The 23,417-nt window shown below is 51.3% G+C and overlaps 10 protein-coding genes across 10 annotated transcripts; 5 read left to right on the top strand and 5 right to left on the bottom strand.

The window, feature by feature from the left end:
• Positions 1-448: 448 nt before the first annotated feature.
• INP51 (phosphoinositide 5-phosphatase) lies at positions 449-3,550 on the top strand (the record flags this gene model as incomplete). The annotated part of the gene is made up of 1 exon (XM_018857950.1): positions 449-3,550. The coding sequence occupies one exon, from the start codon at positions 449-451 to the stop codon at positions 3,548-3,550; it is 3,102 nt and encodes a 1,033-aa protein (XP_018710082.1).
• A 30-nt stretch (positions 3,551-3,580) lies between these two features.
• Positions 3,581-3,775, bottom strand: METBIDRAFT_46265 (uncharacterized protein; the record flags this gene model as incomplete). The annotated part of the gene is made up of 1 exon (XM_018858020.1): positions 3,581-3,775. The coding sequence occupies one exon, from the start codon at positions 3,773-3,775 to the stop codon at positions 3,581-3,583; it is 195 nt and encodes a 64-aa protein (XP_018710083.1).
• Positions 3,776-3,983: 208 nt separating this feature from the next.
• On the bottom strand, positions 3,984-5,708 carry LEU42 (Leu42p; the record flags this gene model as incomplete). Its single annotated transcript, XM_018857975.1, has 1 exon — positions 3,984-5,708. The coding sequence occupies one exon, from the start codon at positions 5,706-5,708 to the stop codon at positions 3,984-3,986; it is 1,725 nt and encodes a 574-aa protein (XP_018710084.1).
• Positions 5,709-8,243: 2,535 nt separating this feature from the next.
• Positions 8,244-9,993, top strand: GIT1 (Git1p). The gene has a single exon (XM_018856245.1). The coding sequence runs from the start codon at positions 8,411-8,413 to the stop codon at positions 9,896-9,898; it is 1,488 nt and encodes a 495-aa protein (XP_018710085.1). The 5' UTR covers positions 8,244-8,410; the 3' UTR covers positions 9,899-9,993.
• A 50-nt stretch (positions 9,994-10,043) lies between these two features.
• On the bottom strand, positions 10,044-12,734 carry PHM7 (Phm7p; the record flags this gene model as incomplete). Its single annotated transcript, XM_018857941.1, has 1 exon — positions 10,044-12,734. One exon carries the CDS (start codon positions 12,732-12,734, stop codon positions 10,044-10,046), a length of 2,691 nt encoding a protein of 896 aa, XP_018710086.1.
• Positions 12,735-13,755: 1,021 nt separating this feature from the next.
• Positions 13,756-14,346, bottom strand: METBIDRAFT_13314 (resistance to Congo red protein; the record flags this gene model as incomplete). Its single annotated transcript, XM_018854339.1, has 1 exon — positions 13,756-14,346. One exon carries the CDS (start codon positions 14,344-14,346, stop codon positions 13,756-13,758), a length of 591 nt encoding a protein of 196 aa, XP_018710087.1.
• A 1,606-nt stretch (positions 14,347-15,952) lies between these two features.
• METBIDRAFT_45884 (resistance to Congo red protein) lies at positions 15,953-16,546 on the bottom strand (the record flags this gene model as incomplete). Its single annotated transcript, XM_018857969.1, has 1 exon — positions 15,953-16,546. One exon carries the CDS (start codon positions 16,544-16,546, stop codon positions 15,953-15,955), a length of 594 nt encoding a protein of 197 aa, XP_018710088.1.
• A 1,280-nt stretch (positions 16,547-17,826) lies between these two features.
• SPO11 (Spo11p) lies at positions 17,827-18,831 on the top strand (the record flags this gene model as incomplete). The annotated part of the gene is made up of 1 exon (XM_018858030.1): positions 17,827-18,831. The coding sequence occupies one exon, from the start codon at positions 17,827-17,829 to the stop codon at positions 18,829-18,831; it is 1,005 nt and encodes a 334-aa protein (XP_018710089.1).
• Positions 18,832-18,918: 87 nt separating this feature from the next.
• On the top strand, positions 18,919-19,773 carry IPP1 (inorganic diphosphatase; the record flags this gene model as incomplete). The annotated part of the gene is made up of 1 exon (XM_018857967.1): positions 18,919-19,773. The coding sequence occupies one exon, from the start codon at positions 18,919-18,921 to the stop codon at positions 19,771-19,773; it is 855 nt and encodes a 284-aa protein (XP_018710090.1).
• Positions 19,774-21,928: 2,155 nt separating this feature from the next.
• On the top strand, positions 21,929-23,083 carry MAF1 (RNA polymerase III-inhibiting protein; the record flags this gene model as incomplete). The annotated part of the gene is made up of 1 exon (XM_018858014.1): positions 21,929-23,083. One exon carries the CDS (start codon positions 21,929-21,931, stop codon positions 23,081-23,083), a length of 1,155 nt encoding a protein of 384 aa, XP_018710091.1.
• Positions 23,084-23,417: the final 334 nt, after the last annotated feature.

Consider the following 23,417-nt stretch of genomic DNA (forward strand, 5'->3'; position numbering starts at 1 on the left):
TAAGTCAATGAGACTCCATATTAAGTCAATGAGACTCCATATTAAGTCAATGGAGACTCCATATTCAGTCATTGAGAGACTCCATATTAAGTCAATGGAGACTCCATATTTATTAAATGGGGACTTCATATTTATTCAATGGAGACTCCATATTTAGTCATTGAGAGACTCCACATTAAGTCAATGGAGATTCCATTCGTAGGAGACTCTATTTTTATTCAATAGAAGATCCATTAATGTGGAGGTGCCCGCCCTAATGCAATCTTTCAAGTCTGACTCGGGCGCCCCAGGAAGTAAGCCTCCGCGCCATGGCATGCGGTTGTCATGTATTTCGCAGCCAGCCGCAGACCGCACCCCAGGGCCCCTGCAGGACATGCCCCGGCCCCAGCCCTAATACAAAACACATACGTCTTCTATCCCTTCCCCGTACGTGTTTCTTGCCGCCAAAATGAGACTCTACCTCAACGAAAGCCCCCGGACGTTCGTGGTGGCCGACTCGTCATATGCACTTGTGATCCGCCACCCGGACCCCGAGTACAAGGAGCTGTCCCACCGGCACGTGCACCATATTCATCACGACAGGCCCAAACACTCCGACAGCAACCAGGCCGGCAACAAGGTTTTGGTGGAGTTTTTGCGCACAGACGCGCTCCGGCTCTCGAAATTCCGCGACATCACGCCGCACAAGGCGCGGTCCAGCAAGCTGCTCCATGGGTTCTTGGGGCTCTTGAATGTCAAGGGCTTCATCCATTTGGGCTTCGTCACCAAGGCCACCAAGGTCGCGTCGCCGCAATTGAACGAGAGCATCCACATGATCGACGACGTGGCGTTCTACTGCCTCAACAGCGACCGTTTCGACGCGTGGATCGGCACCAACGACGAGGACCTCCAGGCTGTCAGCACCGAGGAGCCCGAGGGCTCTTTGAGCGGGTACCCCGCCGCGTCGGTGCGGCGCATGCTTTCGCTGGGCCACTTCTACTTCTCCAAGGAGTTCGACGTGTCGTGCACGCTCCAGGAAAGGGGGTACGTGGGCGCCCCCCGGCACACGGCCTCGTCCGACGACCCGTATTTCCGGCGCTTTGCCTGGAACAGGTACATGGTGGACGAGCTCGTCGAGATGCGCACCGCGCTCAACCCGTTTGAGCGCATGAAGTTCGACTCCACGGGCTTCCTCACGGTGGTCACGCGGGGCTATGCCAAGTCCGTCAACGTGGCCCTCGAAGACAACGAAAGCGCGCTCTTGACTTTGGTTTCCAAGCAGTCGTGCAAGAAGTCCGGCGCGCTCTTTGGCGAGCTGGGCTGCGACGACGAGGGCGAGGTCCCGAACTTCGTCGAGAGCGAGGTGATCATCTACTCGGAGAAGTACAGCTTCTCGTACGTGGTCATCCGGGGCAACGTGCCCAGTTTTTGGGAGCTCGAGAAGAACTCGCTCATGCTGTCCAGGAACAACAAGCGCATCAAGCTCACCCGCTCCTTCGAGGCGTCCAGCCACGCGTTCTTGCGCCACTTCGACAACTTGAGCAAGCACTTTGGCGACGTGCATGTCATCAACTGTCTTCTGCAAGACAGGTCGTCATACAAGGGCGAGCTTGGCGAAAACTACAGGAAGCACTTCGACGAGTACGTCCAGTACAAGGAGAGCCTGCTTCTAGATAGGGAGGAGCTCGCGGAGGAGCACAAGGTGGCCATCCACAACGCCAAGGTCAGCTTCACGTCCATGCCTCTCTCACTCTCCTACGTACGCAAAATCGGGTACTCGGCCGTCAACCCGAAAGACGTGGTGAATCCCATTACCGAGTCGATAGTCGACTTCGGCGCCTTGTTCTTCGATGTCAAGAGACGCACCTACGTCGGGAAGCAGTTGGGTGTGTTCAGAGTCAACTCGTTCGACTGCTTGACCAAGGCCAATTTCGTGTCTAAAATCATCAGCCAGGAGGTGATTAACCTAGCTTTCAGAGACATGGGCATCTCAGTCCCGGTGGACCTTTTACAGCAGCACGCGCAGCTATGGTCCGAAAACGACGAGGTGCTTAAAAGCATCACTCATGCATATATGTCTTCGAGAAGCAAAGTGAAGTCTCTGTCCACAAAGCGCATGATCAAAGAACAATTGACAAAGAAATATTTCAATGTCATGCGTGACCCAAAGGCAAGCGAGCTGGCCATGCTCAAGTTGCTCGGTCGTTTGCAAGACCAGAAGGGCGTTGTTCTATACAACCCTTTCCACCAGTACGTGAACTTGAAATTGAAAGAGCGGGCTCAAGAATTCACGTCGCGCCAGAAAATCAAGATCTTCACGGCAACTTTCAACGTTAACGGCACCGTGTATAGTGACGAGGACTTGAAAGAGCTAATATACCCCTCAAGGCACGGGGTTGACCAAAATTACGATCTTGTATTCATAGGGTTTCAAGAGATCGTTGAACTCACTCCTGGGAAGATGATCTCAGTGAAGTCTGATAACTTCAACAACTGGGAACATATCCTCAAAAGAATTTTGAATGAACACAACCCAAGCAGGGAAAAGTATGCTTCTTTATGGGGCTGGCAGATGGGTGGAATCGCAATGTTTCTATTTATCAAAGAGAGTCAGCTTGGATACATTTCGAGTATCGAAGGGTCTATAAAAAAGACAGGACTTGGTGGTATGAGCGCCAATAAAGGAGGGATTGCTGTGAGCTTTGATTACTCCACCTCGCTGATATGTCTTATTTGTTCACATTTGGCTGCTGGTCACAGCAATGTAGAGGAAAGACACCAGAACTACAAAACGATCTCGAAAGGAATCGTATTCTTTAAGCACAAGAAAGTAAGGGATCATGATTTTGTTATTTGGTTGGGTGACTTTAACTTCCGAATCGATTTGCCGATCGACGAGGTCAAGCATTTAATTAATGTTCGGGACTTTCAAAAGCTTTTCGAATACGACCAGCTAAACAAGCAAATGGCTGACGGAGAAAGTTTCCCATTCTTTGATGAGAAGGAAATCACATTTCCTCCGACTTACAAATTTGATAACAACACAAGAGAGTACGATACGTCGGAGAAGCAGCGTGTGCCTGCGTGGACTGATCGCATATTGAGCCTCTCGAGAAACAAAATGTTGGAACAGGAAGTATACGACTGCGAGGAAAATATCGTATTTTCAGATCATAGACCAGTATTCTCCATCTTCACTGCGTCTGTTGAGGTCGTGGATGAAAGAGCCAAGAAAGACATTTCTCAAGAAATTTATGAAAGCTATACAGAGGTTGTGGGCGACATAAACTTTCTTCTTACTGCAGGAGATGTCACAAAGTATGTGACAGACGTCTGGGAGAAAGCCATACCGCCACCTAGTTCTGACGAATCTAAATGGTGGCTCAAACCGGGGAAATCAGCAAAGGTCAGTATAAAAGAACTTGAAACAAATGGGAGTGAGCCGGGCTCCGATCTCATTTTCAATCCTCAGGCTCCCATTAATCCTTTTGAGGAAACCTCGGCGCCAATGTTTATCAAAAGAGAGTCGTTGTGGGAAATAGTGAGGGCTTCGGAACAACCTGCCTCATAATGATAATGTCCATTTCTAAATATTGGCTATCTAAGTTTGCTTGTCTGTATCTGCTTGTTTTTTTTCGGTCTCCTTGATTTCAGTTCTATTGTTTTCGATTTCGTCGAGAATGCTGTCCATTTTGCTGTCCAAATTGTCAAGCATTTTTTCGAGAAGCGAAGCTTGCTTTTCGGCATTAGCGATACTCTCGTATGCTTCAGCTAAGCTCACGTTCTCTTGGGTCATATTGGATATTTTTATCTTAGTGTTTTTTGTTTATGGCGAAATGACACCAGACTCCGTTACATGGCATGCTTCCCTTATGTACAGTACACACAGAAACCATTGGTGGTAGAGAGAATGGAAGCTGCCAGATTTTGTTGAGTGTTTGGGTATGCATTATGAAGGCTGGCCTCCCCGTCACAAATACAATTGCGATCCTATGTAATAATACTTACTTCAGGTCCCTGTGTAGACTGTTCATGATCGAGAGCAAAGAAATAAATGAGGCCTGCGATACATCCTCGTGGATACCTACACCCCATTTCGTGGATCCGTCTTCTAATTGTGCTTCGATGTAAGTAGCGGCTTTCGAGTTGGAGCCATCACCAAGCGAGTGCTCATGGTAGTGTTTGACGTCGATGGCCACACCCAAGCCGGTTTTGATTGCGCTTGAGAACGCCGAAATGGGACCATTACCAGTTCCGCAGATCTTTTTAAGCTCATTCCCAACAGTAAGGTCCACTTCTATGGTTCTCACTCCACTAGTAGCGTTCGTGAGAGAGTAATCGACCAAATTATAGTGGAAAGAGCTTGAATCATCCTTTTCTTCATGTGCGATGAAGTATTGAGCCTTGAACAAGTCGCAGAGTTCCAGGTTTGTCAATTCTTGGCCCTTGACCTCAGCTTGGCGCTGTACGGATTTAGAAAAATCGACTTGCAAACCCTTAGGGAGATCAAGTTCGAGATTCTTCAAAATAACCCATGCAGAGCCACCCTTTCCGGACTGCGAATTGATTCTGATAATTGCCTCATATGTCCTTCCAATATCTTCTGGGTCGATTGGCAAGTAAGGCAATTTCCACTTGACGGTCTTGCCGTTAGCTGCAGCCTGTTTCTTACCATACTGCTCAAAGCCTTTCTTGATTGCATCTTGATGGGACCCTGAGAAAGCACAGACCACGAGAGAGCCGCCATATGGAGCTCTTTCTGGGATAGGGATTTTGTTGCATCTTTCCACAATGTCGATGATGTCGTTGATGTTTGAGAAATCAATCTTGGGGCTGACACCTTGCGAGTATAAATTAAGGCCCAAAGTCACCAAATCAACGTTTCCTGTTCTTTCTCCGTTTCCGAAAAGACATCCTTCAATTCTGTCTGCACCTGCGAGCTGTCCCATCTCCGCAGCTGCCACAGCACAGCCTCTGTCATTGTGGGGATGAAGAGAAATACAAACCTTTTCCCTCTCGCTGATATGCGTGGAGAAATACTCGATTTGATCAGCATACACGTTGGGAGTGGACATCTCCACAGTTGCCGGCAAGTTGAAGATGATTGGATTTTCCTCCGTAGGGCCCCAGGCTTCCTTCACGGCTTCACAGACCTTGAGTGCAAACGACAAATCCGTGTCTGAAAACGTCTCTGGCGAGAACTCAAAATCCCACACCGTTCCGTGGGGATTTGGAGCGTCCTTTGTGAGTTCTCTCACAAGCTTTGTGCATTTGACAGCCAAAGCCTGACACTGGTCCTGCGTTAACCCAAAAACAACATTCCTGAAACAGTCAGATGTGGCCAAGTAGATGTGAACTGTGGCTCTTTTTGCGCCTTGGAGGGAGTCGACCGTTCTTCTGATAAGCTCCTCTCTACAAGCGGATAAGACCTGGATGCTGACGTCATCTGGAGCATTTTCCACAGCGTACCTCGTGAAGTCAAAGTCCACTTGAGAGGCGGAAGGAAATGCAACTTCAATTTCCTTGTAGCCAATTTGCACGAGCTTTTGAAAATATGCCTTCTTTTCCTCAAAAGACATGGGGTCAGGAAGCGACTGGTTTCCATCTCTCAAGTCGGTTGAGAGCCATCGTGGCGCTTTCTCCAATGTGCGGTCAGGCCATTGTCGGTTGGTTAATTTTATTGGGGGAAAGGCGTCGTACTTAACTGACGGGTCTTGGAGGAAAGGCATGATGTTTGGAGGTGAAGATATTTTCCAAGAACGGATGCGGGGGTTAATTGGGAGGATTATATAGTCGGATCCAAAAAAAAGCGTGACTAATCTGCTATGAGTCAGATGATTTTTTCACCTGATACATGTTCCTCAGGTATCCGGAGTACCTATATGCCGAAGAATGTGCGGAGAGTGGGGTCGTGGAGTGGGCCCGCTGAAGTTCGACCAATCAGGTCAAGCCGCAAGCAAAGCTGCGTCTAAATTTGCTTGATTATACATGGCCATATCCAATTTTTAGAGCAAGAAATTTGGAATAGATGGGATTTCGCTGTCTGAGTTTGCTTAAATATTGCTGCTTTGAATTGTTCGGCTTTTCTCTCATTTACTAGATGTCCGCTGCGTTGAAATTCTGCTATAAGGCTATCGAATCTCGCACGTTGGGATGCTCAATAATAAACTTTTTCTGGTCTTCGTCTTGCATAAGGCCCCAGTTAATTATAAGTGATATGTCTGCTTCTCTCGGGCTCAAATTTTTAGCAAGAGGAAATTTCATGTACATAATCCAATTGTTCTTACATTCAATACCACGTAATCTTCGAATTGCCCGAACTTCGAAAGTATCCGGGCTCCAGGTTCTCCGACATGTGAACGTCATATTAGACAAATCTCAAGTTCAGCTCATAATCAAATCACGTGACGATGATCCAGACTCAATGTGTGTGATTTGTCGAACATAGAGATAACAAGAGAGCAAAGTATCTGCACATTCGTTAATAGAGCAAAAAAGTCTGGCTGTATTTTTTTCACGAATGGAAGTGGCTTGGTGTGAGGGTCTTCGGTTCGTTTCCACGGCACACTCATTATCAATACAGTCTGAAAGTTGACACTACGTGCAGCCCATTTGTGATCCAGCGGTTCTTTAGGGTTTTGAAGTCCCAGAATTCATTATTTTTGATTGTTCGAGGGGCTGGTAAAGGAAAAGACATAAAAAGCTCGATGATTTATCAAATTATGGTCAAAAACTAGTCAATTCCATAATACTGTTCTTTTCACCCGACGCTTGCATTAATCATATGGACATCAATTATAGTCTTTTTAAGAAGGATACGCATAGAGGTCAGAACAATGGGAGACATCGACCAAGCACAGCTTCACTCCACGTTCACACGTTGGACATATCATGCGGTGGGTACGAAAGCAAGGCCATGAAAAATGCTTCGTAAATCTAGAGGCAAAAAACGTCTAATTGATTTCACCCATTATTCAAAAGTGTGGTCAAAATTCATCTGCAAGTACATCTATACAAACCATCCAACTTTCGCGATTAGACTGCTATTTACGATACAGTCACGCGGTCGGGGGACGGTGATCCCAGGCAAAATTTTCATGCGAAACAGGGCAAGGTTGTCTTGCAATAAGTTTTTTCTTCCAGATCAGCCGTGGGATTCCCGAGGATCAAACCCAGCTTAAAACAACGATGACTTGGGGATCTGCGGGGTACATCTTGGTAATAAGGTATTTTAATCAGAGGGGTTTCAAACCTACAGTCTGCCGTAGTCCCGGGGTTATACATTGTTCTGAGTTATCGCTACGATAGCCTCGCATAATGCTGAGTTCTGTTTCTTCGCAAGTCGGCAATACACCAGGTCCTTAACCGAGTGTTATTTATGTGGGCTCGCTTCCTAGGGCGCAGTAATGACACTCTTGTGCTTCTTTTCTTTTAAAAAAAATTAAGGCCCGTGAACAGTGATCTTGACTCGTGCGGCAATAATTCGCCCGTGTAGATTATGCGATTGTCGCACGGACAATAAAAAACGTGGCCCTTTGAGGAGGCGGCACGATGTCTTAGAGCCGCATGCGAGTTGCTATGTACATAAGACAAGAGGAGGATTCACAATAGTCCACCAACGAGAAAGGAAGGGAAAAATAATAATATTTGTGTCATATACCCCTTCACTGCTTATGACAATAATGGTCTAGCTGTTCAGAATGCGCCACGGTAAATGGAGAACTACCATATCTATGGGTCAATACTTCGCAGTCATCGTTGACAGCAATGTCATATAACGCGCCAAATTGGTCGAGGCTGAGACCTGGATTTTTAATCGCGCGAGACATCTTTCACCCACGTGTTGTAGGGGCACCGTAGCCTAAGATTCAAAGTGTGCATTCACATTCATTTCAGGCTGGAGGGGAAGGCCAAAAGGGATCCCCAAGATACCGGTGGCAACAAGTCAAACTTAATGTCCTCCGCGAATCATCCATAAACCTTATCCCTCAGTGGGGTCAAAAACCTAGAGCCAAGAATACCCAAAGAAATGTGTCACTTTTTGCCGAGCGTGAAATAGTCTACTAACAACTTAGCCGTGAAAAACGACGTACAACTATTTACTATATACATGAGGTAGAGGGCACGTGGGAACGGCACAATCGGTTGTCTCTTCATTCAGCGCACGATCCACCAGAAGATTGATGACCGTATGCACACCCTGCACCATCCGCCGTGCGGGCTCCAAACGCAGGCGGGGCTGATTCATGGCCCAATAGACTGTGAAGGGACTTTCGTCTCAGTCACGTTCATAGGCTCGTACGTATATAAACCGGGTAAAGCAGCCCCAACAAAATTTCAAACCGTGTGCTTTTTTCGTTCGTCTATCTAGTCTCCCATACTTCGAGTCTCTTGAAGGGCTTTTATTTGCAGCTAATACCCTGTTCTACCAATGCTGGACTCCCTCTCTTCGGTCGGCAAGACCAGTCCTCCAGGTCGTTTTCAATATGACGCTGAAGCCCGGTTGGGCAGATACCTGAAAAGAAGTGCCTTTCAGATCTTCACAGTCTTGGCTTCAGGTTTTGCTCTAATCTCTGACGGCTACCAGAATAATGTCATGACGATGTTGAACACGGTTTTTGCCGGATTGTATCCTGACGAATATACCTCGGACGTCAAGACACGTGTGTCAAATGCCTCATTAGTTGGAACCATTTTTGGACAGGTCATTATCGGTGTCTTGGCCGACAGGTTGAACAGAAAACAGTCTATCATCATCGCCACGTGTTTCCTTGTTTTTGGAACTGTGATGTGTGCAGCCTCTCATGGGGCGACCATCAACGGAATGTTCTGGATGTTGACTATTTTCAGAGGAGTCACAGGCTTTGGTATTGGTGCCGAGTACCCGTCGTGCTCTGTTTCGGCCAACGAGGCTGCCAACGAAGCATTCAAGAGAAGAGGCGGGGTGTTTGTTTTGGTAACAAACTTACCCTTATCATTCGGTGGTCCCTTTGCATTGATCATTTTCTTGATAGTGTGGCAAATAACTGGTCTTTCCGATGCCTTATGGAGAACCCTCTTTGCAATTGGTGCCTTTTGGCCATTATCTGTATTCTATTTCAGATTCAAGATGGCCACGTCCGAGTTGTTCAAGAAGTCTGCCATCAGGAAAGACGTTCCTTACTGGCTTTCTTTGAAGTACTACTGGAAGAGATTGTTGGGAACTTGTCTTTGTTGGTTCTTGTATGACTTTGTCACCTATCCTAACGGTATTTTCTCTGCCACGATCATTTCTTCCGTTTTGCCAGGGAGCGAGGGCAGCGATCTTGAGAAGGTTGCTGAGTGGAACTTGTTGTTGGGTATGATTGCGATTCCTGGTGTTTTGGTGGGCGCCTTTCTCTGTGACAAACTCGGTAGAAGAAACACATTGATGACTGGGTTTGCGGGGTACATTGTTTTTGGTCTTATCATCGGCTTGGCTTTCGACAAGGTTTCCAACATTACGCCGTTGTTTATCGTCTTTTACGGCTTGATGATGTCAATGGGAAACTTGGGTCCTGGTGACATGATGGGTTTAGTCTCGTCCGAGTCTTTTGCCACTCCGATCAGAGGCACGCTTTATGGGTTTTCTGCCGCTATTGGTAAAGTTGGTGCAGTTGTTGGAACAAAGACATTTGTGCCAATTCAAGATAACTTGGGGAAAAAATGGACCTTTATCATCGCTGCCATTTGTGGCCTTGCAGGTGTACTTGTGGCCTTCTTCTTTATTCCACAATTGAAGGATGATGATTTGTTGGAAGAAGACGTGAGATTCAAGAATTATTTGGTCGCCCAAGGCTGGAAGGGGACGTTTGGCGCCGAAGAAGAAGTTCTCGAAGTCACTTCCAGTGCAGAAGAGGGTGTGGTGGAGGAAATAGTAGATTTCCAAACAAAGAAGTAAAGGTGGGTCAGCTCTTGGTGCTACAAGTCAGTCTGCACGAATATTATTTAGATTTCTCAATAAAAAATTTGATGATTCATATTATAGCAAGCGCTTGATATTTCAAGTGTCAAAGTGGTAGAAAAAAAGAGGAAATGTCATGATTTTAGACCTTAATTGACTCCTCGTAAGAAGGTGGAGGGCCAAGGTATTGTGTCTTTCCTTTGTCATCGAAACATGCGTCAGCATCAGAGCAGTCGACGCCATTTTCGAGGGCTTTGTTCTTCTCAATTTCAGACAAGCCCATGGAGTCCTTGACTACCCAGATATGTGGCTCCTCGTCATTCACAGCGGGATCCTCGTACGCAGTTCTGACGAAATCAGGGTTGTACTGAATATAGTTGAAGTATGCATCAGGCATCGACTCACGCACCATGTCAAAAGTGTTTCTTTTCGGACGGAAAAATCTCTTGATAGTGCCTCCAATAGTGGACTTTGTTTTAGACTTCTGTTGCATACATGGGGTGCTGTCGGAGTCTTCGGGGTCAGCGCCCACCAGCTTCTCTTCAGTAACAGCAGTATTGATGTCCGTTTCGTCGTGAGCAGGCAACTCGGTGGTTTCAGCCAGAGCAGATATTTCAGGCACGACCTGGTCTTTCTGGTTGGTCAAGCCAAGTTGGTTTCCACCTTGCCAGTAGTTCTCACCTTCAGTCTTAATCTCCTTCAATCCTTGATCGTGCATAGGGTACTGGAATGTACGGTCACCGGCAGCATACTTGAGGGCCGAGATAGGAACAGCCTCGAATAACGGAATAAACTTCCACTTGAAGTAAAGATGGCAAGCAACAGTGAAGGCAATAAACACGGCCTCAAGAACGACACACGCCCAGTTTTTACCAAACACAAACAAGGCAACCAACAAAACTTCAGACAAATAGATAGCAACAAACATTTGGAACATGGCCAACGGGTAGTTTCTACCACGAGCATCTGTAGTGTTTGGTCTCATCACGTGGATCAAATTGTACATGAACGCGATGAAAATCAACAAGAATGTGATAGTGGCGAATCCCAAGATAAGCGGGGCAATGATTGCATAACAAATGGCAATCAACGCCACAAATTGGAAAGCTGGGTAGAGAACTGAGAAAAATGGTTGGCGCAAGGTGGTGGCACGGTTCCATTTAGATCTTGGCGTCTTGTCCAAGATTCTACCAAGAATTTTGGACAAAATCAAGGCGACAATCTGCAAAATGGCACCAGACGAGAAGGTTAATCCGTACAAACAGAGGTACGAGATGTAGAAGTTCGATGCCTTTGGCAACTTCTCTGCCAAGAGAGTCAATGCCGAAGTTGGGTCTTCGATAATGGTCTGAATGGAGCTAACAGCGGCCGAGGCAAGAGTGACAACCAAAAAGGAATTGACAGCTTGGAAAGCGTAGTACCAATTTTGACAGTATTTCTCGACCTGCTGAATGGTGATGCAACCGCTGATCTTACCCATCTTCTTGATGAAAGGAGGTACCAACGACATTAAGATGGCCAAAGCAACAGTTGGCAACAAAGAGGTGATGATACCCAACAAGGCCGTAGGCATATTGTTGATGAAATCCAAGAATGGAAGTTTCTCAATAATGAAATTGATGTTGGAAATGGCACCCACAATAGCCACAGGAATAGACCAAAAGATAATGGTCAAGGTCAAGACGGTAGAGGCAATGATCTTCTTTACTCTTCTCTTTGTAGTGGTCAACGCAAGATTTTCCCAAATCACATCTTCAGGAGCCAAGCCAACGTGTTTGCCAGCCTTTTTGAGTTCCTTGTGATAGGGAAGAGCCTGGTAAGCCTTTTGCATTTCAAGCTGGGTAGGGAACTCGATGAAGACAGAGGGATGTTGGGGTCTGGCGTTGTGCTGCGATTGCTCCTTCTCGATTTCACGGTTCAACTCGCCCAATCTCTCCACACCGTAGTTCAAAGTGTCGACCTTCTTGCCAATGAGGAACTTCAACTTGTGCGTTGGTCTCTTTTTGCCATCTTTCAAGTACTTATCCAAATCATCGACCGGCTCGGGCACAGGCTCGCCTTTCTTTTCGCATTTCAAACGCAATTTGTTGGCCTTGATGATAGAGCCATTCAAGGCACCCTCGTACTTCTTGGCCAACTTGGTTCTTTCCTTGACCTTTTCCTTGAGCTCCTTGTAATCCCGGGCATACCACAAGTTGGTGGCGGTTGGGAAGTACTCTCTGAGGGTAAGCTCCTCCAATGCGGCGGTGGGGATCTCGGTCAAAAGCAAAGTTCTCGACGACAACAAGGAGTCGTATATAGGCGTGGTTTGTAAAGCATGTCTGAAAGTGGTATAGTAGACCAACTCGCGGTAAATGACAAAAAGTACCGCGCCAAAGAATAACCACGAGATGAACACATGAGCAAAGTATCTCCACTTATCCTTGACATTTCCGTAGGTGAGCATGTCCAATTGTTGGTTTCCGTTGGAGTTTGTGGCGTCCACAGGGAATAGCACCGGCCAAGTAATAAAGCAACCAAGGAGACAGACGAAGCAGAACTCAAGCAAGTACCGGAGGAAAAAGTAGCCGTCGGGCCCGGTCTGTTGAATCAAGTACGATTGGGGTTTTTTGAACAAAGCCGTGACCCACGCAAAAGCACCCTTGGGACTCTCCTCGGGCTGCAAATCTTTGGGCACCGTCTTGACGGTGTTACGAGGTTCGTACACTCGGGAGTTTTTCTTCCTGATTAAGAGGAAGATGAGCATAAACACGGCAAAGATGATCAAATTCGGGATCAACGACGACAACAATTGCGACGCCGAAGTCGACGAATTGGATTCGGTGGTCGCCATAGTTAATTGAAGGGACTAGGCAAGCGACGCAGTTGCGGAAGAGAAAACAACTCGCGGGGGCGTGAGAATCCGCTTGTTTTATAAAGTCCCGGACCTGCGCTGCGTAGATGCGATGGCAGCAATAACGCGCGGTGGAAACATCCTGCACTGCATATAAGCACGGGACCGGTGCGGCATGAGAAGAAAAGTCCTTTGTGAGAAGGCATCTGCAAGGGTCAGCCGCTTGCCTGATGCTGGAGGTTGGGGACTGAGTTGCGCGCACGCTCCGTGTGCAGGAGTATAGAAGCAGGAGGAACACGTCATCGCGAGGGTCTGGGTAAAACAATAACCCACGATATTAAATGTTAGGATTTGCTGCATCGGAGACTGGGGGCAGTCTGCGGACGCCAATCTTTTCCACCCATATATTCGAGATTTGGTGCTTGGCACCCGTATTTCTTGGCACGACTTGAGGTGTATTGCGGCTTTTTCCGTTGCCACGGGGACCATGGCTTTTCGCGTAGCCAGAGCCATGCAGCCCTGGTGACAGTGGTTTCCACATGTGCTTTGCCTATACACTCTTGCAATGTTCTCGACTGGTACGAACCATCCGTGTTAGGGCGAGTGGCGGTCATGTGACTTTTTGAAAGCTTGCTCTGGGAAGACGCGAATGGGTATTCGAGTGATCTCGTCCATACGAACGCACATGTTACCGGTAAAGAGCCCCTTCCATGTAGAGAGCCAGACCCTTCGAAAGCAACTCTGAAGGCCGAGAAGCCCAAGGACCACGAACAGCGTCTTTTCCTCACCAGAAAAAAAAAAAAAATTAAGAATAGAACAAAAACACATTCAGGCTTGAAACACCTTTGCAAGTGCGCCGCAATCTGGTCCGGCGTCCGTCGCAAGGCGTTCCGGCAGACTGCCTGGTTCTCGTTATTTCAGTCGGAGTCAAGCCCGGCTTAGAAATTGCATACAAATCGTATATACTGTGTCCTATAATTAAAGTCTCGCCCGTCCTCTCCGCTCACCGCCAATTGCCATCTTAACGCATAGATGGCGGGGGATGGTCTGGTCTCTCCACCTCTTTCGAATTGGATGAGGTCGTGTCGCCGTCAATTCCGGACGAGCCCGGAGGCGGGCCCACGGGCCGCGTGAAATCGTCTATGTCTTCATCTGCCACCACCCTTGTGCCTGTTTGGTCAAAGGCTTGGATTGGCTGGCCGTCGGAGTTGGCCGTGGTTCTTTGGTGGGCGTTTTCAGGAAACTCCGGCCCGTCTTTACTGGACCTGGGATGGAAAGTCCCGTCTGGGGCATAGTAGCCCATGTCGCCCGCATTAGCGGTCTCCGTATACTGAGGCACGTAAGTGCTGGGCATGTTTGGGTCTCTGCGCGTCGGCTGGTTGTAGTACGTCTGCGATTGATAGTAGGAAGGAGGCGTCATCCATTGTGTTCCTTGAATGGGCTTGGCGCCTCGGCGGCCTCTTTTCCGATTGACCAAAATAATGGAGGCTATGAGCAACACTAGAGCCACGGCGACTATGGCAAAGTATGCCCATCGGGCGCCACTGGACGTCAGCCCATAGTAGTACCTCTTGGCTAAAAGCTTGTGGTGGATATCGTGCAAAGCTGGCATTTTGATGTTACTGTTGCTGTGTGTTGTAACGAAACGTGAGGAATATAAGTGGCTTCGAAATCCCGGGGATGTGGGGAAGGGAAATGGGGGTCTGGATTTATAGGCCAGGCACGTGCACCGAAAGTCAGGTGGCAAAGCAGGTGGTTTTGGATGTCGTGATGGATGGGTTTTTCCCTGCCCGAGCCTCGCTCGCGCTTGCTACATTCAGGGATACGATGCGGTCCTGCAGGAAGAGTGGGCTGTGCCCGGAGTGCGGCGACAAGCCGAATATCCGGCGCCACTGCAAACCTCCAAAGATTGGCATTTCGGAGTGATTTCGTGGTGCCTTTCATTGAAAACTAGATCTGCAGGCTATTTGGACGGCTCTCTTGTCGTGGCACGGGGGTGTTACATGTTCCCGCAGGCGTGACGTTTGTCATGCATGGTGTATAGGCAATCAATTGGCAAAGTAGATGTCGTAATTTCATATACGAGCGTTGTGGGCCACAGAACACCAAACGATGACCTTCACTATCATGGCAGCGGCTCTGAGCATTTTTGGACTCAGATTTATAATCACACTCCGTACGGGGCTGAGTGCGGAAATGGTAGGCCGACACGAGTGTACCCCAACTTCCGATAAGGCTAATGAGTTTCACCGTTGGCGATAGTTGCTCTTTGCGCCTGCTCTTCTCGACCTTTGGAAGAGTGACCAGCTTGCTACAATTATTGTAAGGATGCGAGGGAGACACAATATGACGTGCTTGGGAATATTAGAACTGGAATCATACGTCCTGCGATGTGAGCCGCACCATGCACCCAACAGCCGTTCGTCGTTCAGACATACAAGCTGATTTCGTACAAATATTCGGGATCTGGCCCGAGAGGTTTGATGCTGCACATTGTGGGAGCTAAGCTGTCCTGAGTTTCGAAGGATGTGACTCGGGCCACCCAGTTCCGTTCTCCCGGTATGTTCGGGCTCCGAGCTTGCACCTGACGTCCTTTGATAAGACTACGAACACCAATCATATTTTACGAAATCAGGCGAAGCAAGGGAGGGTCACACGTGCTGCACTGAGTCTCCACAAAAATGAAGTCTTCATCGGATTTGGTGTTTACTTAATTAAGTCTCCATCTAACTGGGTATCCAAATGAAGTTCCATCTAATTGGGTATTTGCTAAATTAACTCTACGCATAAATTAAGTCCACGCAAAAATTAAACCTCGCGGAAATTGAGGCTCCCAGCAACTGAGTCTCCACCAGATAGGGTCCCCACCAGATTGAGTCTCCACCAGATTGAGTCTCCACCAGATTGAGTCTCCACCAGATTGAGTCTCCACCTGCGTGGGGTACTTTTTCAATCAAATCTCCACCAGCAGAGCCTCCACCAAAATATACACCAAACAGAGTTTCCGTCGGAATCATGGCTCGCAGATGAAATCGCCCCGCTTCGCAAATAAATTCACAGCCTTCTGCAGTATTTTCGTGAAGCAGCAGATCACAGCCATTCACTTCACTAGTCACAACAGTTCACTAGCCACAACCACAGAACACTCTTGGACATGACGTCTCAAGAGCTGCATCCCGTCAGCTCAATCAATGGTAAAGTCTCATATGCCGTCTACTCTAGCGGGCGCCTGGAGGAGGATGGCCTGGTCTTTCGTAAATGTCCACAGAGCTTGGAGCTGTGTCGTCCCTGCTTATACCAGTCATGCCCGAAGGCGGGCCTGTGGGTCGCGTGAAATCTTCTGTCATTTCGTCGGAAAAGACCCTGACTCCATTTTGGTCAAATTGCAGAAGCGGCTGCCCGTCGGCGTTGGAGGTTGTCCTGTGGTGAGCCGACTCGGGGAAAATCGGGCCCTTAGAATTGGGGTTCGGGTAGAACGTGCCGTCTGGTGCATAGTAGCCCATATCGTTAGCGTTCGCCTGCTCCGTATATGTGGGCACATACGCAGTGGGTATATCTGCATCTCCCCGTGCTGGCTGGTTGTACTGGTCCTGAGACTGGAAATACGACGGAGGCGTCATCCACCGTGTGCCGTAGATTGGCTGGATGCCCTGTCGGCTTCTTTTCTTATTGACTCGGATTGTACCTATGACGCAGATCACAATGATGGCAATGAAGATGGCAAAAAATGCCCATCGGGCACCGCCGGACCAGTCGCTGGCATAGAAGTATCTCCGATTGAGATGGTGCTCGACGCTATGTATATTTGGCATCTTGAGTGCAGCGTTGTTCTTGGCGTGACGCGAAATTTGGATCCAAAAAGAAGAGGGTTCTGTCGTGGCTGGCCGCAGCGCAATGAAGGAATTCAAAGGTATGGTTCTGTTTTGGCAAGCACAGAAACTAGTGAAAGATGTAAAAGTAAAGCACTGTCGAAGACGCCTGGGGAGCACTCCAGAATGTTGACGCATGATCTTCTCCGGGGTTGGCCCCATGCGCAAAATGCTAAGCGTGCAGGACCACGTGTGCATATAGGCCAAGTATATAATGCTACCGTCTCGGGGAGGATGTCACCGGACTCACATTGGTGGGGGAAAACAAAAGCGACAGCGTCCGTCTTGTTTCCGATGTCCAATTCCACTTTGAGGTGTCTGTTCCGTTGGTTTTTTTCTTCTCTTCCTCTCTTTTTTTCTCCAAATGTTTTGCCCTGTCTAGACCAGGTGCCTCGGTGATTGCCTCAGTCTAGCCTCGTGCGCGCAGCCCCCATGCATTTAGCCTGAGACACCCAGCGCCTCACTTCGCATTATCCCTGCGCGTCTAGGAAGGGAGGAATGTCGTTTATCCCAAATGGCGAAGCAGGGCTTGAAACTATCTGAAATGCCTTGTTGGTGGGCATACAAGGCTCGCCTTGGTTTATTCTATAGTTTGGTTTGACCTATAGTTTGGTTGGACTAATAGCTTTCGGCATTTTTTGAAATCGAACGCGTCTTCAAATGACTGACACATCATCCATTTACACTTCTTCATTTCCATCGGTCTTATTCGTTTGTACCCTTCCCAATATTATTGACCTCAGTAGTCGTAGTCTCAGATGCAACGTTTATCTCACTTCCACGAAATAATTGGGAGCGCGCCGCCCACAACACCCCGGAAACTGTTAAAGCATTGAGGAGAGAAACATAAAAAAAAGTCGGGACCACAAATCTCGTTACAATTCAGCCAGGACTCAACTGATCAACGCAAAAGAAAATATCCCACTAAACCAAGTACACTTTTCTGCCCCGTGCTTTTGGTTCTTGCAGCACGTAGTCCAATGAGGTTCAATTTGCGATTGAAAGCAATCGAACAGGCGAGGCCAAAAGACCCCGAGTCATCAAAGTTAGAGGTGCCAGCGATGTCTCAGTACATCATCCCACTTCTCCAGCAAAAGTATTACGTTTCATCATATCCAAAACGGTCCACTAGTGTTGAGCTAGAGGCCTTTATTTGCAGCCATACGTACTAACTTCACAGCAGCCGCCCGCCACTCTTGGTTCTTGAAGAGCTATGGAGCGAGATGCTTCTAGCAAGCCGAGATGAACACGAACTAGTCTTGAAGACATACGGGGTTTCCATTAGAGCATCAAGACCCAGAAGTGGTGTATTTGTGCTTCTCCGTGAGTTTTCCGAGACCGAGTCACAAGCGAGCAGATTTACCGCCGTGTTGACTGCCCTCCGACTTGTGACGCAAAACCTCCGACGACAAAGCACAACAACCCTCCGCGACATCTATTATAGAGATGTGTCTGCGTTCCAAGGGAGCCAGTATCGGCTGAACGAGTCTTTGAGATTGATAGCTTCTTCTTTGGGGTATTCTCTTGAGCGGGACTTGAAAGTGTTTCCGTCGCCCAAGGGTCTTGTGTACGGTGGCCCGCACATCCGACTTGAGCTGCAAGGAGGTGCCGACATTAACTTGAACTACGATGGAGAGAGTGTGTTGATTCCTACCTCGATACCTGAAAGCATGCACTGCACAGATAACATTGGGGCGATAGTTGTTTTGGAAAAGGAGGCTGTTTTCAAGTCGTTTAGCGGATATTTGCGCCATGTACCGACTCCGCAGAAGATAATTATGCTCACGGGCAAGGGGAACCCCGATCGGGCCAGTGTGCGCTTTCTTAGTGCGTTGGAGAACACCTTTCCCCACGCGCCTATCCTAGTGTTTGTCGATTCAGATGTTTACGGACTACGTATTTGGTGGACGTACATGCGAGGTGCCGGTGGCCCGGATTCGAAAGTGGTTTTCGCCGGCACATATCTCCTCGAGCATCTGCGCGGCCACTTGACCATCGCGGCCAAAGAGTGGAAGCTCATGATGAATTTTCTCAAGGAAGTCTCCGGGTTCCAAGCCGAGCTAGGCGCTGAAGCTGAGAGTTTGAGGCTTCTCAAAAGAGAGCTCACCCGGGGAATGCTCCTAGGCAAGAAGGCGGAGCTCAATGTGATGAGCGATTCCTCGCGGGACGAGGACCTCAACACATACATGTGGAAAAAGGTCGCACACGAAGTATGCAACAAAACGTGATTCGGCAGTGTGCACACCCAACAAATAAAAAGGCCCGAAAACCCCCGGTGGACGAGCTCCTGCCCCCCTGCTTCCAGAACAAACACAATGTCTTACACCACCCGTCAAATTGGTGCCGCCAACACTTTGGACTACAAGGTCTACATCGAGAAAGATGGCAAGGTCGTGTCGCCCTTCCACGACATCCCCTTGTACGCCAACAAGGAGAAGACCATTCTCAACATGATCGTGGAGGTCCCCAGATGGACCAACGCCAAGTTGGAGATCTCCAAAGAACAGAAGTTGAACCCCATCATCCAGGACACCAAGAAGGGCAAGTTGAGGTTTGTGAGAAACTGTTTCCCTCACCACGGCTACATCCACAACTACGGTGCCTTCCCTCAAACCTGGGAGGACCCCAACCAGGTCCACCCCGAGACCAAGGCCAAGGGAGACGACGATCCTTTGGACGTGTGTGAGATTGGCGAGCAGGTTGCCGAGGTCGGGCAGGTCAAGCAGGTCAAGGTGTTGGGAGTCATGGCCTTGTTGGACGAGGGCGAGACCGACTGGAAGGTGATTGTCATTGACGTCAACGACCCCTTGGCGCCCAAGTTGAACGACATCGAGGACGTCGAGACCCACTTGCCCGGCTTGTTGAGGGCCACCAATGAGTGGTTCCGGATCTACAAGATCCCCGACGGCAAGCCCGAGAACCAGTTTGCCTTTTCCGGCGAGTGCAAGAACAAGAAGTACGCGGACGAGGTTGTGGCCGAATGCGCCGAGGCCTGGGACAAGTTGATCAAGGGCTCGACCGCGCCAGGCGAGATCGACTTGACCAACAGCACCTTGAGCTCCACCGCCTCGTTCTCCGAGGCCGCGGAGGTGCCCGCGGCGTCTCCCCTCCCCGCCGCGCCCATCGACAAGTCTGTGGACAAGTGGTTTTTCATTTCCGGCGCCCACTAGGCGCGTGGACAAGTGGTTTTCATTTCCGGCGCCCACCAGGCCCGACAAGTGGTTTTTCATTTCCGGCGCCCATCAGGCCCGCCGCCGCGGTTCTTCATTTCCGGCGCCGCGTGTCCATCCGGTACATAGAATACAGCACCTCCCTAGCCCGCTCCGTAGAGCGGCGGCACGTGCCCGACGGGGCCCGCGCACTTTTTTCGCCGCGCGGAGCGCCCGGCGCCTTCTCCAGTCCGCAATGGACCTCTCCAAGCAATACCCCGAACTCCCCCTCGCGCCCCGAAACGACGGGGTGTTCGACGTCGAGCGGCTCCTGGCCCGGCTCGGGCTTTCGCTGGTCGACCTCATCCGCCTCTCGCGCGGCTGCAGCCGGCACACCGCCGAGTCGCTCGGCGCTCGGGCAGGCGTCCCGCCCGAGGAAGTGCTACGGTTGGTGGGCAGCGCCCGGCGTCTCTTTGGCGCCCGGCTCGCGACCCGCCCGCCCGGCGTGGGCCGCGCGTCCATCCCCACGGGGCTCGCTGGCCTCGACCGCGGCTTGCGGGGCGGCGTGCCGTTGGGCCAGATCACCGAGGTGTTTGGCGCCAGCGGCAGCGGCAAGTCTCAGTTCCTCCTCGCGTTGGCCGTCCAGGCCCAGCGCGGCGGCGAGCACGGCCACGGAACCGCACACCAAACCACACACCAAACCACACACCAAACCACACACCACACCGTAAATGAAATTGCAAATCCCACCGCACCCGAAACCGCAAATGCCGCACACAACCACACAAACAACCACGCAAATAACACCGCACACAACCACGCAAATCCCACCGCACGCAACGACACAAACCCCACCGCACGCAACGACACAAACCCCACCGCGTGTATCTACATCTCCACGGAGGCGCCGCTCGCGAGCCGACGGCTTAGCGACTTCGGCGGGGCGGGCGCGCTCGAACGGGTGGCGTACATCTACTGCCCGGACCTCGAGACGCAGGACCACATTTTGTTCACGCAGCTCCGGCTCAAGCTCGAGGAGAACCGGCGCCGCGGCGTGGCCACTGCCGCGGTGTTTGTCGACAGCGTGGGCCACCACTTGCGGGCCGAGGACGCGTGCCTCGACACGCTGCAGTTCCTCCGCGGGCACGTGGCCTGGCAGGAGCGGCGGCTCGCGCACGTGCCGGCGTATGGCCAGCACAAGGCCCGGTTTGCCGGCGTCACGGGCCGCTTCCTCCAGGGCGGCGCGCGCTTCCGCAGCCGCGCGGCCAGGCAACACTACTTGTACACGATGTACCGCCACTTGGGGGCGTTGGCGCGGGCCTACAATGTCGCGGTGGTGCTCGCCAACCAGGTGAGCGACGTGATGGACGCGGCGGACGCGGGGCGCGGCGCGGCGGGCGCGGGCCCGTTGGCCTACGATTTCCAGCTCGGTGCGTTCCTGGGCTGGGGCGCGGGGCGCGCGGTTGCGGGGGCCGGGGCCAGCGGGGGGGCCGGGGCCAGTGCGCGCGGCCTGCCCCCGGCCAGCGCTGGCCAACACCCCACGGCCCCCGCCAACACCAGCCAGCACCCCACGGCCGCCGGCCCAAAATATACGGCCGCGGCCGCCGGGCACGCTCACACGGCGCCCGGCCCCGAGCAGGCGCCGCGGCCCCCCAAAGTGGTGCCGGCGTTGGGCTACACCTGGACCAAGCTCGCCACGCACCGCATTCTCCTCTGGAAGACGTACCAGGGCGGGCCTGGCGCGGAGGCCCCGGGCGGGCTGGGCCCCCGCGTGCGCCGGTTCGCGCGGGCGGTGCTGGCCCTGGCGCTCGGCGCTGCGACTGCCGAATTCGAGATAAGCCAGACGGGCCTCGCGGCGCCGCGCACGTGATCGGCACGTGCGCCGGGCCCGCGCTATCGACGAATATCACCTGGCCGCCGGCCCTGGTGGGGATCCATTGCAACGACACCCGCCCGTGCTCTATTCCAGTGCAAAGACATCCAGGGCTTTCTTCAGTACAAAGACGCCCGTGCTTTCTCAGACTAGAACGCCCCCTCCATCCCACCAAGACGCCTACTTTGTTCCAGTACTAGGACGCCCACACCATTGCTGGTCAACGCCCACCCCACTCCACTACCAGCACCACCCTCCGCTACCGGCACCACCCTCCCCTGCCGCCGCCGCCCACACCGCGCCATGAAGTTCATCGACGAGGTCGACATCGAGTTGGTCAACCAGGAGCTCAACTTCCACTCGCCCGACAACAACCTCACCATCAAGGGTGGGTGCGACCTCTTCACCACCAAGGCCATCGGCTCCGACCGCAAGTTGTTCAAGACCATCGACAAGCACTTGGACCAGATCATGGAGGACCAGCTATTGTCGCAGTCGCTCGACAGGGAGCGCAAGCAGTCCGTGCACTCGCTCCTCGGCTCCAGCGCCTCGCCGCAGCAGCCGCACTTCTGGAGGCGCGGCAGTCTCCAGCCCGAGCTGTTCGACCGGCCCGCGTCCTTCAGCGACCACCTGGCCTCGTTCCACAAGTCCGACGGCACCTTGGCCGACGGCAAGGCGCCCGTCTGCCGCAAACTCGCCGCGCCCAGTCTAGAGGACAACGGCGAGGAGTCCGCCATTGACGAGTCGCCCTTCGGGCCGTTGCGCAACACGGCCACCAGGAAGACGTTCGCGTACCTCATCGCCATCTTGAACACGACGTACCCGGACCACGACTTCTCCAACTTGCAGCCCTCCACCGAGAACTTCTACCGCGTCGACTCTGCCGAGAGCTTGCGGCACCGCTTCAACAGCATCATGGTCTCGCTCGGCAAGAAGGAGGACTTGCTCAGCTGGGTCTGGGACACCATCAACGCCTACATGGACCTCGTCCCCTCGCGCTCGCCCTCGTTGGCGGCGCAGGGCGGCGCGGGCTCCCGCAAGAACAGCTTCAACCAGCCCCACGCGGGCTCGCCGGGGCCCATGGACCCGGCGTTTCTCGCGGCCGACACCGCGTGCAAGATATACGAGTTCCAGCCCTCGGACCAGTCGATATTGGAGGACTTGCACCACCCTTTCCAGACGCTATGGTCCAACTACTGGTTCATCTACAACAAGAAGAAGAAGCGCGTGTGCTTCCTTTACTTGACCGCCATCACCAGGGGGCACCATCTGCAAATCGCCAGAACGGCCACGCCGCCGGTAGGCATGGACTCCCGCGGCGCCAGGAGGCAGCGCGCTGCAAGTGAGGACAGCGCCTACCACGACGACTACGATGAAAACATGGACGACGCGTCCATGGGCGCAGACGAGGAGGACGACGCGTTGACTGACGATGTCGTGGGGGACATTGAGATCTAGCTCGGCCGTCTGAACTGGCCGTGCGACGGCATCTTCATTTCTTGTTGCGTTGTGGACTCTGGCGGGCGGGCCTTGCGCCGAGGATGCCCGCCGTTCCGTGGATCTCATGTCCGTTTGGATCTATCCGTTTGGATCTATCCGTTTGGATCTATCCGTTTGGATCTATCCGTTTGGATCTATCCGTTTGGATCTATCCGTTTGGATCTATCCGTTTGGATCTATCCGTTTGGATCTATCCGTTTGGATCTATCCGTTTGGATCTATCCGTTTGGATCTGCTCGTTAGGATCCACCCGTTTGGATCCACCCGTTAGGATCTATCCGTTTGGATCTAT

The sequence above is a fragment of the Metschnikowia bicuspidata genome, assembly GCF_001664035.1.
Source record: "Metschnikowia bicuspidata var. bicuspidata NRRL YB-4993 chromosome Unknown METBIscaffold_6, whole genome shotgun sequence".
NCBI classification, from domain to species: domain Eukaryota; kingdom Fungi; phylum Ascomycota; class Pichiomycetes; order Serinales; family Metschnikowiaceae; genus Metschnikowia; species Metschnikowia bicuspidata.